We start from the raw sequence: 12,828 nt of genomic DNA, 5'->3' as shown, positions 1-12,828 counted from the left end.
TAATTGATCCACTCACTTAATACAAGTGAGCCCAGACAGCATTTTTCTATCAAAGTTGAAAGATCTAAGGTAGCTGTAGTAGTGCATGCATATAGATCTAATGTGCTGTACTTCGGAGGATCATGTGAACCCAGAAGTTTTAACAAAGCAAGACTACTGACTCAAAACAAAACAGAAAAAGAAACAGAATAGTGAGATCTTAAATAAATCCTTTAAGTATTCCTGATAGAATAAAGAGAAACAATGGTATTCTACCAATTCTCCTGACTCAGATGAATTAAATGAAATTGCAACCCATCTATTCAGTAAGTTTGCAAAGGACACTGAAAGGAAGATGGTCAGTAAAAATACTTTCTTTTACTCACCTGTAACCCTCTCCTTCTTAGGATACTGGAATTATCCATAGCAAATATCAAACAAAGGAAAAAACAAAAAGCTACTACCAAAACAGTTAACAACTAGTGCTTACTTACTGGTGAATAAAGAAGCAAAAGATTCATTCAGCATACCAGGCTCTGCCCACTAACCCACTGCTCCAGTAAACCATGCAGGCAAGCAGGCAGGCATAACAACAATCACTGCCTTATACCACAGGAGAAAACAGAAAGATCTTGCCAAAATTGCAACCAAAATAGGGGAAATATTTTATTATTTGTTTTTCTCTCCATACCAATACCATTAGTTGAAGTTATCTGTAGTACCAAGAAAAAACAAAGATTACAGAAAAATAAAAATTTAATCTTTGATATCCTATCTTCACGGCTTATTATGGTTTAGCAAACAAAACAAGAGTCTCCACCTGCAGCTACTAAGATTGCAAAATCCATGTTATATTTTTTTCTCCCAAAACAAAACCATTTCACATACATTTAAAAAAATATTTCAGAAATCAAAAAATTATATTATTTTGATGCCCTTTTTCTGCTCAAACCAATATAAAATCAGTTATTATGACTAAATCGGCAAAATTCCTTTCATCCTTTGTATAGACAAAGCAAATGTCAGATACTTTCCATACTGTCACAGGCTCTTTTGTTTCTTTATCGCTAGAAATGCTGGTCTTCAATTCTTGAGTAATCCCAAAAGCCTCTTTCTTCAGCAGCTTGGATCACGGCTAAGGTCAGTTTCACTGCTCTTTTATGTCCGTAAAGGGGGGCTAGTACACGTGTTGTGAGTTCTGAGCATGCACGAATCCACTCATCTCTATTCATCCCTGGCGGTGCTGTCACAGAAACGCTCCCTATTCCTCCAGACTTCTAAAAGGACACAGCACACAAAAGCCTCATCTCATTCAAGCTTTAACAGACTCCTAACTGCTTGTTTGGTCACTAGGCTGCCATTTTAAAAGTGGGACTTCAAGTTTAAAGATGTTTCTCAATTTATGGCTCAAAATATGTACTTTTTAGAGTTCAGGAGGAAAAGTCTGGGCTTTCACAATATGATTCTGTACATTAAGATCCATAAGCAACACTTAATTTTTCCAGTTTTATAGTAATTGCCAGAATCCTAGTAAGCACAAAGGAAAACTGAGAAAAGTCAATGACTTCTTTAATAAATCAAAGAAAAACTATTAAGTCAAATTATAGGACATGCTGCAAAAAAATTGTATCTACAGGATTTTAGGAACTATTAACCCATTTTTCCTACTTCAATAGATAAAGTTATATACAAAGCACTCTGAATCTGCCTGCTATATTCCCTAAGAAGTAAAAAAGCAGTAAGGATAGACTCAGTCTATACCCTACAAGGAAGAAAAACTGCCTTTTTTATCATCATGATAGCTGCAGCTAACAGTCTGGGGCTTGGAGGAAAGTCTATTTATAAGATTTTCTTAATCTCCTTACATACAACTGACTAGTTTCAACAGCTATTCATGCTACTGAAAATACCTCAGAAAGAAAAATACATCTCCCTTTCATTCAGCAGAAATTTTCTAATCCTTAGCACAACCAGTGTGGTCTTTCATTGTGAAAACTAATAAACCCACATCCCCATGGACTCCTTTTTCCATCTGCTTCTTTAAACAACTAATGGCTGGATTATGTCTATGGGGAAACAAACAGATGACATGAACAGACAGCTGATTTGCACAGAGTATGCTATATAGTACATTAATGTGTGCAAAGTTACAGGTTTTTAAAGCCATAGACCTCTTTATCAAATAATCTTATTGATGAAAACATATGTACCAGCAGAGAGGAAGCAGGAGTGGTGTTTTTTTTTTTTTTTTGCAAGTTCTGGGGCTTGGACTCAGGGCCTGAGCACCATCCCTGGCTTCTTTTTGCTCAAGGCTAGCACTCTGCCACTTGAGCCACAGCGCTACTTCTGGCTGCTTTCTGTATATGTGGTGCTGGGGAGTTGAACCCAGGGCTTCATGTATGCGAGGCAAAAATATCCCCAGCCCCAATAGAAATACTTTTAAAAAGTATATTCTGCTAAGCTATTTAGATAAAAAAGTCATAATTCTAATTTTTCTTTTACTTTTTTTTGTGCTAGTCCTAGTGCTTGAACTCAGGGCCTGGGTAGAGTCCTTGAGCTTTTTTGCTCAAGGCTAGCTCCCTACCACTGGAGCCACAGCTCCACTTCCAGCTTTTGTGGTTAACTGGAGATTAGAGTCTCATGAACTTTATTGCCCTGGTTGGCTTCTAACCTTGATCCTCAGATCTCAGCCTCCTGAGTAGCTAGTATTACAGCAATGAGCCACAGTGCCTGGCTCTAATTCTTTTTCTTTTTCTTTTTCTTTTTTTTTTTGCCAGTCCTGGGGCTTGGACTCAGGGCCTGAGCACTATCCCTGGCTTCTTTTTGCTCAAGGCTAGCACTCTGCCACTTAAGCCACAGCGCCACTTCTGGCCATTTTCTGTATATGTGGTGCTGGGGAATTGAACCCAGGGCCTCATGTATACGGGGCAAGCACTCTTGCCACTAGGCCATATCCCCAGCCCCCTGGCTCTAATTCTTTTTTTTTTTTTTGGCCAGTCCTGGGCCTTGGACTCAGGGCCTAAGCACTGTCCCTGGCTTCTTCCCGCTCAAGGCTAGCACTCTGCCACTTGAGCCACAGCGCCGCTTCTGTCCGTTTTCTGTATATGTGGTGCTGGGGAATCGAACCTAGGGCCTCGGGTATACCGAGGCAGGCACTCTTGCCGCTAGGCTATATCCCCAGCCCTCTAATTCTTAATTCATTTATTAATTCAATAATTACTATGCCAATCACTGGAATTGAGATGATAAGGATTACTCACCTAGAGAGGGAGTGAGGAAAGGAGGGAGGGGAAGACAAAGATGAAAATTGGTGAGCAGTACTAAGACTGACATTATTCATCATAATTTATAGGGTAATAATCTGCTCCACTGTGTGAATTTCTTCAGTAGGTTACAAAGACAAAAGTTTTACCAGACATATTGAAAAGAAGGAATGACCAAAGCATGGGGCTAAAGATTTAGAATAATCTCTATAAAGTGTGAGTTAATTAGTCATGGAATCTCTCCTTAAAAGGAGAAAGAATAAAGATTAAAGGAGAGAAAAAACATAGAAGGACATTTAAAGGTGCTGATAAGCCTGAGAACTGTTATGCTTTAGGAACTTAATGGGGGCTGTGAATGTGGTTTAGTGGTAGAGTGATTGTCTAGCATGCATGAAGCCCTGGGTTCGATCCTCAGTAACACATAAACAGAAAAGGCTGGAAGTGGCGCTTTGGCTCAAGTGATAGAGTGGTAGCCTTTAGCAAAAGAAGCTCAGGGATAATGCCCAGGCCCTGAGTTCAAGTTCCACGACTGAGGGGGGAAAAAAAAGAATTAAATGAAGGTTATAGGACGGAGGTTATCTAAAGTTATGATTTGGGCTGGGAATATAGCTTAGTGGTAGAGTGCTCGCTTTGCATTCATGAAGCCCTGGGTTTGATCCCTTGGCACCACATAAACAGAAAAAACCAGAAGTAGTGCTATGGCTCAAGTGGTGCTCGCTTTGAGCAAAAAAGAAGCCAAGACAGTGCTCAGGCCCTGAGTCCAAGCCCCAGGACTGGCAAAAAAAAAAAAAAAAAAAAGAAAGTTATAATTTTATGTAAGAACACTTCAGAGGCATGACAAGGCACTGAACTTACGCAGAGTAGAAATAATAATCAGGTTCAGTAACTGTGACAGGACATAGAGGAGGACCACATAGTTGCTGGGTAATAATAAAGACATTGGCAGGAAAATGGACAGATCTTTTCTTTGTCAACCATGGGGCTTGAACTCAGGGCCTGAGCACTTGTTCCCTGAGCTTTTTCACTCAAGGCTCTCTCACACTCTACCACTTTGAACCACAGTGCCTCTTCTGGTTTTCTGATGTCTAATTGGAGATAAGAGCCTCATGGACTTTCCTGTCTGGACTGTTTTTGAACCTCAATCCTCAAATCTCAGCCTCATGAGTTGCTAAGATTACAAGTATGAGCCACCAGTGCCAGCTTCCAGATTTATTCTTGATGACAAAATCTAAGGTGAAACAGGGAGAATGCTTAAGGGTTAATGGATACAGCAGCAGGGGAGAGGTTTTAGATAAAAGAGCTAAAAAAATTACCTTAATAGATCAGTTATTGAATCTAGCTTGAAATAAATTTGTTTATAAGTAAAATGTGCTAATTTACCTGAAATCTCATATTTTATAAATAGATAAATTAAGATCCAGGTAGGAGATAGAATCTGTTCAGGTCAGCATTGTAGAAACCTGAATCCATATTTTTGCTACAAAATGCAGCTTTAAACACAACAGGTGGGACAGGGTTTCCTATCCCAAAAGAGCATGAGTAAAGCAGCACTGTCGTAAATCTAATTTTTAAAATTATTTTAATTATTATAAAGGTGATATACAAAGGGGTTATAGTTTCTCATGTCAGTTAACGAGTACATTTCTTTTGTTGTTGTTGTTTGTTTGTCGGTCATGGGGCTTAAACTCTGAGCCTGGACACTGTCCCTGAGCTATTCAGCTCAAGGCTAGTGCTCTACCCACTTGAGCCACAGTGCCACTTCTGGTTTTCTGGTAGTGAATTGGAGATAAGAACTTCACAGACTTTCTCAACCAGGCTGGCTTTGAACCCCAATCCTCAGGTCTCAGCTTCCTGAGCAGCTAGGATTACAGGCATGAGTCACCGGCACAGGCATAAATACATTTCTTTTTGAATGATATCACTCTTTCTCTTGCTCTCTCCCAGAAACCTTTCTACTATATGCTAATTTAATATTGAGAGGATTGTTTGGCAATGACTAGATTAAAAAGAGACTATCTACAGAAATAATAAAATTAAGTGCATAAATCTCAGAATCATTTGCATGTATGCATTGTCTAAAAACAAATTCACCTTTCATGCATTTGAAAATAAGTAAAATACTTTATAACTAAGCCTACATGGAAAACTACAAGGATCTTTACCCACTAAACAAACCAAAGGACCAGGAAAGGACTAATTTTTGTTTAAAAACCTAAATACCAAGGCAGTCTGAGAGAGACTTCCCCCAGTTCAGGGTGGCTACACACTGGAACAAAGTACAGAAACTAGAACCTACAGTTTCCCAACAAAGATTCTTTGGTGATTCAATTAAGTAAAAGTCTTTCTAAATAAAAAAGCTTTTTATATGAAACAAACTCATCAGGATAAAGACATAGTGATTTTCCTGATAATCCACAGGAATCATTTTTTATAATTTACATACATTTTTATAATCTCACAGAAAGCTAGATCACTATTTTTAACAGTAATCTTTCATCATTTGTTCCACAAATTAGGTATCCTCAATGATACCACAATAGTTATATAAGATGACATGGGGAAAATGGAGTGAGGAGTTCATGGAATTCTATGTGCCATTTCTGCAACTTCCCGAGTCTATAGTTGTTCCAAAATTACATAAACAAGCTTAGATTCTTATATTTTCGTTTTATTGTCTCCCTATAAATGTACTTCCCATTATCGGCAAGATACCCATATATCTGAGAGATTCTTTTTTGTTTGAGGTTTTGTGCCTTGTGAAAAATAATCCATTAATTTTGTATGCTAGGAGCAAATTCAGTCCCTCAGGTCAAGTAATTCATTTCCAGTGGGGCTGAAAATTAGGAGAGGCCAAATGGAAGAAAGGGAATGAGAGGAAGCTACAAAAATATCTGACATTTTTTTTATTTTTTTTTTTTTATTTTTTTTTTTTTGCCAGTCCTGGGCCTTGGACTCAGGGCCTGAGCACTGTCCCTGGCTTCTTCCCGCTCAAGGCTAGCACTCTGCCACTTGAGCCACAGCGCCGCTTCTGGCCGTTTTCTGTATATGTGGTGCTGGGGAATCGAACCTAGGGCCTCGTGTATCCGAGGCAGGCACTCTTGCCGCTAGGCTATATCCCCAGCCCTGACATTTTTTTTAAAACCTAGGCAAAAAAAAAAAAATGCAATCACGAATAGAAAAAAAACACAGAAATTTTATACCATAAAAACAAAAAAATTTCCCAACTTTCAAAAGCAGAAAACTACTTCTATAATTCTTTGTGTTCCCTTTTAGAATATATGTTTTCCCTATTGTTTTTAAAGATAAAAAACTTTTAATTACTAAAAGCATGCACATTCCACAGGCATACCCAAAAAGGCAAGAATGCTTTTAATCCAAACAGTGACATAATTTAAATCCTATATATCAACTAAGCATTCTATTATTAAATTCTAGTATAAGTTCTGTGTCTGAAACACAAATGGATTTCCCTGTAAGAACTGCTAGGGGTGAAGTACAAACACAAGACTGGAAAATCAGGAACTAGGCTGGGTGCCAGAGCCTCAAGTCTTTGTAATCCTAGCTACTCACAGGCTGAGAACTGAGGATCAAGGTTTAAAGACAGTTGGGTAGGAAAATCCATAAAACTCTTACCTGCAATTAACCACCAAAAAAGCCAGAAGTGGAGCTGTGCCAAGTGGCAGTGGGCTAACCTTGAGTGGAAAAAGTTAAGGTTCAGTGCCCAGACCCTGAGTTCAAGCCCAAATTCCGGAGAAAACAAAACAAAACAAAAAACCATAACTGAAAAAATGAAAGACAAGCACATGTCTCCTGACACTCCAAAATCCTTTCAGACGACTAACAGAGTAAGCAGAAGAAAATCAGTAAAGAAGAAAAACCCTAACCAACACTACAATTAAAAGTTAAAGAAGGGGCTGGGGATATATATAGCCTAGTGGCAAGAGTGCCTGCCTCGGACACACGAGGCCCTAGGTTCGATTCCCCAGCACCACATACACAGAAAACGGCCAGAAGCGGCGCTGTGGCTCAAGTGGCAGAGTGCTTTAGCCTTGAGCGGGAAGAAGCCAGGGACCGTGCTCGGGCCCTGAGTCCAAGGCCCAGGACTGGCCAAAAAAAAAAAAAAAAGTTAAAGAAGGGCTGGGAATATGGCCTAGTGGCAAGAGTGCTTGCCTTGTATACATGAAGCCCTGGGTTCAATTCCTCAGCACCACATATACAGAAAATGGCCAGAAGTGGCGCTGTGGCTCAAGTGGCAGAGTGCTAGCCTTGAGCAGAAAGAAGCCAGGGACAGTGCTCAGGCCCTGAGTCCAAGGCCCAGGACTAGCAAAAAAATAAAAAATAAAAGTTAAAGAATACTCATACAGGGACAGAATACATGTTCTTTTGTTTCCTTAGTTGTTCATTGATGTTGCTTGAGACAGGATTTTTTTTTTTTTTTTTTTTTTGGCCAGTCCTACAGCTTGGACTCAGGGCCTGAGCACTGTCCCTGGCTTCTTTTTGCTCAAGGCTAGCACTGTGCCACTTGAGCCATAGCGCCACTTCTGGCCATTTTCTGTATATGTGATGCTGGGGAATCGAACCGAGGGCTTCATGTATACGAGGCAAGCAGTCTTGCCACTAGGCCATATTCCCAGCCCTCGAGACAGGATTTTGTTAAACAACCCAGCTAAATAGATGCTTCTCAAAAGTAGAAGAATGGCTAATAAATACAAGGAAATGCTCAATATTTCTGGCCATAAAGGAAATACAAATCCAAATAACATAGAGATTCCATCTGAACCCAGTAAGATTGGTCATCATTACAAAAACAAACAACAAATAATGTTGGCAGGAAATGGGGGAGGAGAGACTATTACACTGATGTTGAGAATGTAAACCATTGTACCTATACTAGAAGATTATTTGGAAATTCCTAAAAATCTAATCTTATGACTACCCTATGACCCAGCAATATCACTTGTAGGATATCTACCCAGAATATTAAAAGTCAGAATACAGTCTTGCACATCCTTGTCCATTGGTGCACTATTTATGGCAGCCAAAATAGCTCAGATGCCTAACAACAGATGAATGGATCAAGGAAATGTAACATACACACACATACAAATGCCATGTACAATGGAATTTTACTCATTTATCGGAAATAATATTATGTCATTTGCAGGGAAATGGATGGACACAGAAAAAAATGTTAAGTAAAATAAGGCTCAAAGTGACAAACAGTGCATGTTTTGTCTCATATGTGGAAACTAGATCTGAAAATGTAAACATACATGATAATTTTTACACAAATTGAATAAATAATATACTTAGGGGAGAAATCCAATTTAATAACTCCTCTGAACAACTAACAAACTAGTTAACAAAATGAATCCCAGGAAGTGAAACATTTTCAGCAGGAGGAGTGCAAGGGAAAGGGGCATAGAGATGGAGAGGAATAATGAGCAAATACAACCATTATATTCAACATGTTATGTAAAAATTGAACAACATAACTTGAGGATAGGGATGGGATGGGGAAAGAAGGGGGAGAATAATGGAAGGGATGACATCAACCACAATGTATTGTACTCTTAATTTGTAGAATTGAAACTCTTTGATACAAATACTGATTAAAGGGATGAGGGAAGGTGGTAGAAAAATGAGGGAAGAGGCAAAAAGTTTGATAAGAAATGTACTCACTGGGGCTGGGAATATGGCCTAGTGGTAAAGTGCTTGCATGAAGCCCTGGGTTCGATTCCTCAGCACCACATATATAGAGAAAAAAGTTGGAAGTGGAGCTGTGGCTCAAGTGGTAGAGTGCTAGCCTTGAGCAAAAAGAAGCCAGGGACAGTGCTTAGGCCCTGAGTCCACGCCCCAGGACTGGCCACAAAAACAAAACAAATAAAAAAAAATAATAAAATTTTAAAAAATAAAAAAAGAAATGTACTCACTGCCTTACGTATGAAACTATAACCCCTCTGTACACCACTTTGACAATAAACTAAAAATAATAGTAAAATAAATTTCTTCAAATGACCAAACATAGTCATAATTCAGCAATATTACTCCTAGATATGTATCTAAGCATTAGTGTAACAGCATTATTAATAATAGATAAGAGGTAGAAACAACCCAAATGTCTTTCAACTGGTAGACAACAAAATGTGTTACACTTATATAAAAGAATATTTAGCAATAAAAGGAAATTAAATATTGATATAACCAACATGAATGAATCTTGAAAAAATTAGTAAGTGAAAGCTAGTCATAAAAGACTATATTATTATAAGATTCAACTTTGAATGTTCCGTATTCAGGATAAGCAAATCTACAGATTTGTGATTACTTTAGAGGCTAGACGATGAGAGTCTACAAAGTTTCCTTTTTTCTGAGACAGGATCAAATCTGGAACTTGCTATGTAGCCCAGGCTGGCCTTGGACTTTTGATCCTACTGCCTCAGCATCCCGAGTTCTAAGATTACAAAAATGTACTACTACACTAAGATTTTGCAAGGTCTTTCTCCTCCTCCCCCCCCCCCACTCTCTCTTTTTCTTTCTTTACTTTTTCTCTTTTGCTGGCCCTGGGGCTTGGGCTTGAACTCAGGGCCTGGGCACTGTCTCAGAGTTTTTTTGCTCAAGGCTAGGACTCACCCACTTGAGTCACAAATCCACATCCAGCTTTTTGGTGAGTAACTGGAAATAAAGAGTGTCACAGAATTTACCACCAGGGATAGCTTTGAATCTATGGCTTTAAGTTACTCAGATCTCCTGAGTAGCTAGGATTATCAGTGTGAGCCACCAGTACCCAGGTAATGTTTATTTCTAAAGTCAAGAAAATATTCTGAACTTGACTGAAGTGATGACTGCACAAATCTGAGAAGCATTTTAAGACAACAGAATTGAACACTTCAAATGGATAAATTGAATCATAAAAATTTTATATCAATAGACTATAAATAAGAACATAGTTTAGGAATACAGATGGCACTCCAAGTCCAAGGTTTCTGCAGACAAAATTAAACAAACTACCTATAAAAAAAATATTGGAGGGGAGGGGCTGGGAATATGGCCTAGTGGTAAAGTGCTAGGCCCTGGGTTCGATTCCTCAGCACCACATATACAGAAAAAAAGCTAGAAGTGGTGCTGTGACTCAAGTGGTAGAGTGCTGGCCTTGAGCAAAAAGAAGCCAGGGGCAATGCTCAGGCCCTGAGTTCAAGGCCCAGGACTGGCCAAAAAAAAAAGGCAGCCCAGGTAAAATGTTCTACAAAATTCATCTCAAGGGAATATGGCCTAGTGGAAAAGTGTTCACTTCGTACACATGAAACGCTGGATTCAATTCCTCGGCACCATATATATAGAAAAAGCCAGAAGTGGCACTGTGGCTCAAGTGGTAGAATGCTAACCTTGAGCAAAAAGAACCAGGAGTGCTCAGGCCCTGAGTTCAAGCCCCAGACTGGCAAAAAAACAAAACAAAAAATTCATCTCAATTAACAAGCAAAAAGCCGTGTTGGAGACATGGCTGAAGTGGTAGAGCACCAGAGGTGAGCAAACAATGAGCAAGAGGCCATGAGTTCAAGCCCTAGTAGATTGAAGAAATTGCAGAAAAATACTTGCCTCTATACTGAACCTGTGTAATTTTTTTTTCTTGTCTCAGCAAGCCAAAATGGGCTTGCCATCAGCCAAAAATCTGGCAATCACACAGAGCAGGCAGGCAGTTCTCCTGTTTATCCCTATAATGCAGCAGACCCTGTTCCTCTGCTCAGATTCATGAAGTTTACAATCTGCTCATAATTGGCTAGTTTGAATAGGGTAAGATCCATTAAAAGACTTTGAAATGAGATTAATGTATAATTTTTTTCTCCCTCAACAGTAATAGCTATTCAATAATAGCTATTCATACTGTACTGTCATAGAAGTAATCTAAAGATGATTTAATATACAAAGAAAAATAACAGACCTGGCAATGACAAATGAAAATAAAGAATTTGTTCCCACAGCAAGCCATCATTTTACTATCTTACCAAGCCAGCAGTGAGAGAAGGTGCAGACTGTCCAAGGGATTGGTTTCTCATCCGAACAAGGTTTGATGCTTCTCCTGAAGACTGCCAAGAGGCCTGTCCCACACTGCTGTGTACACTGCTGGACAAAGGGAGTAGCTGCTTACCTTCAAACACAAGAGTCAGAAAACATACATTTAATTATTCGTTCATGAGTGAATGATGAAACAAATGCAATGATGTCAAATTGGCATAATCATGTTGATACAACCAAGGTAAAGTTCTTCCTTATCCATTTTAGAATCTATAGCCTTTACAAGTTCTAAATGTCTTGGTTGTGATGAGAATTTTAAGTTAGATATCAAAATGAGTTGACTATTTCCAGTTTTCTGTAATATTCATCATTATAACAGCCTTCCCAGCCTGAAGCCCAGTCTAGCAGTCTGTTTTCCAATCCCTTCTAGACTACCTAGTTTCTTACCAACTCAGTGCAAAAGTACTGATGTAAACAAATACTCCTTGACAAGTCTCACCGTAGGAGTTTAGAAGGCAACACTTTAGCTATACTGCTCTTACCAGACTCCATGTGTTTAGTCAGATTTACTGATGGCCTTCATCTCACACAGAGACATCAAAGTCAGTGAAAAAGACAAGGCATCTAGAACTATAGTGACTTTCTAGGTACAAGTTCCATCTCTTCTTCACATGTATGCACACTACTGGTGATCTAACCAAAATAAATGTATCTATGCCACTTCCCCAATATTTAAAGAATTAAGATAAACATTATGATATTCTAATAAAAATTCCCCATACCTGGAGGTGTCTCAAGTGGTAGACCACCTGCCTAGCAAGCATAAGACTGGGTTCAAAACCCATCGCAGCAAAAAAAAATTAAGGTTAGAAACTAATATCAAAAAATAGTAATAGGAGCTGGGAATATGGACTAGTAGCAAGAGTGCTTGCCTCGTATACATGAAGCCCTAGGTTCGATTCCTTAGCACCACAGAAAAGGCCAGAAATGGCACTGTGGCTCAAGTGGTAAAGAGCTAGCCTTGAGCAAAAAGAAGCCAGGGACAGACCCTGATTTCAAGGCCCAGGACTGGCAAAAAACAAAACAAAAAAACAAACAGTAATGAAGTTTAAAAATAAGCTGAGCACCAGTGGCTCAAATAAATAATCATGAGATCTAAGGATTGTGATGTGAAGCCAGCCCAGGCAAAAAAGTCTCTAAGGCACTATCTCCAAATAATCACTACAAGGCTAGAAGTGGCTAAAGTGGTAGAGTGCTTGTCTTGAGGGGAAAAAAAAAAAAAAAGCTCAAGAACAGCCTTGAGTTCAAGCCCTAGGGCTGGTACCAAATAACTAATCCCCCCCCCCCCCCCCAAATCCAGGCTATCACTTCTGGCTTCAACTCCTTCCATTCTTTTCATATCCATTCATACACTCAACTTCAATATTATGCCTTGTCTCTCAATTTAATTTTGGTCACTTAAGGCTGGGAATATGGCCTAGTGGTAAAGTGCTTGCCTTGTATACATGAAGCCCTGGGTTCGATTCCTCAGCACCACATATACAGAAAAAAGCTGGAAGTGGCGCTGTGGCTC

General features: G+C 39.2%; 1 protein-coding gene across 4 annotated transcripts in view; it reads right to left on the bottom strand.

Annotated features, from left to right (window-relative positions):
• Positions 1–12,828, bottom strand: part of Mast2 (microtubule associated serine/threonine kinase 2) — a 126,380-nt gene that overhangs the window by 91,476 nt on the left and 22,076 nt on the right. For 3 of the 4 annotated variants that reach the window (XM_048351206.1, XM_048351208.1, XM_048351207.1), the window contains exon 3: positions 11,246–11,388. The exons of the other annotated variant lie outside the window; for it this stretch is intronic. In XM_048351206.1, the coding sequence (XP_048207163.1) occupies positions 11,246–11,388 (143 nt within the window). The remainder of the gene's footprint in view (positions 1–11,245; positions 11,389–12,828) is intronic. 4 annotated transcript variants of the gene reach the window in all.

This window comes from Perognathus longimembris, chromosome 7, assembly GCF_023159225.1.
Source record: "Perognathus longimembris pacificus isolate PPM17 chromosome 7, ASM2315922v1, whole genome shotgun sequence".
NCBI lineage: Eukaryota > Metazoa > Chordata > Mammalia > Rodentia > Heteromyidae > Perognathus > Perognathus longimembris.
This window is presented reverse-complemented; position numbering and strand designations above follow the sequence as displayed.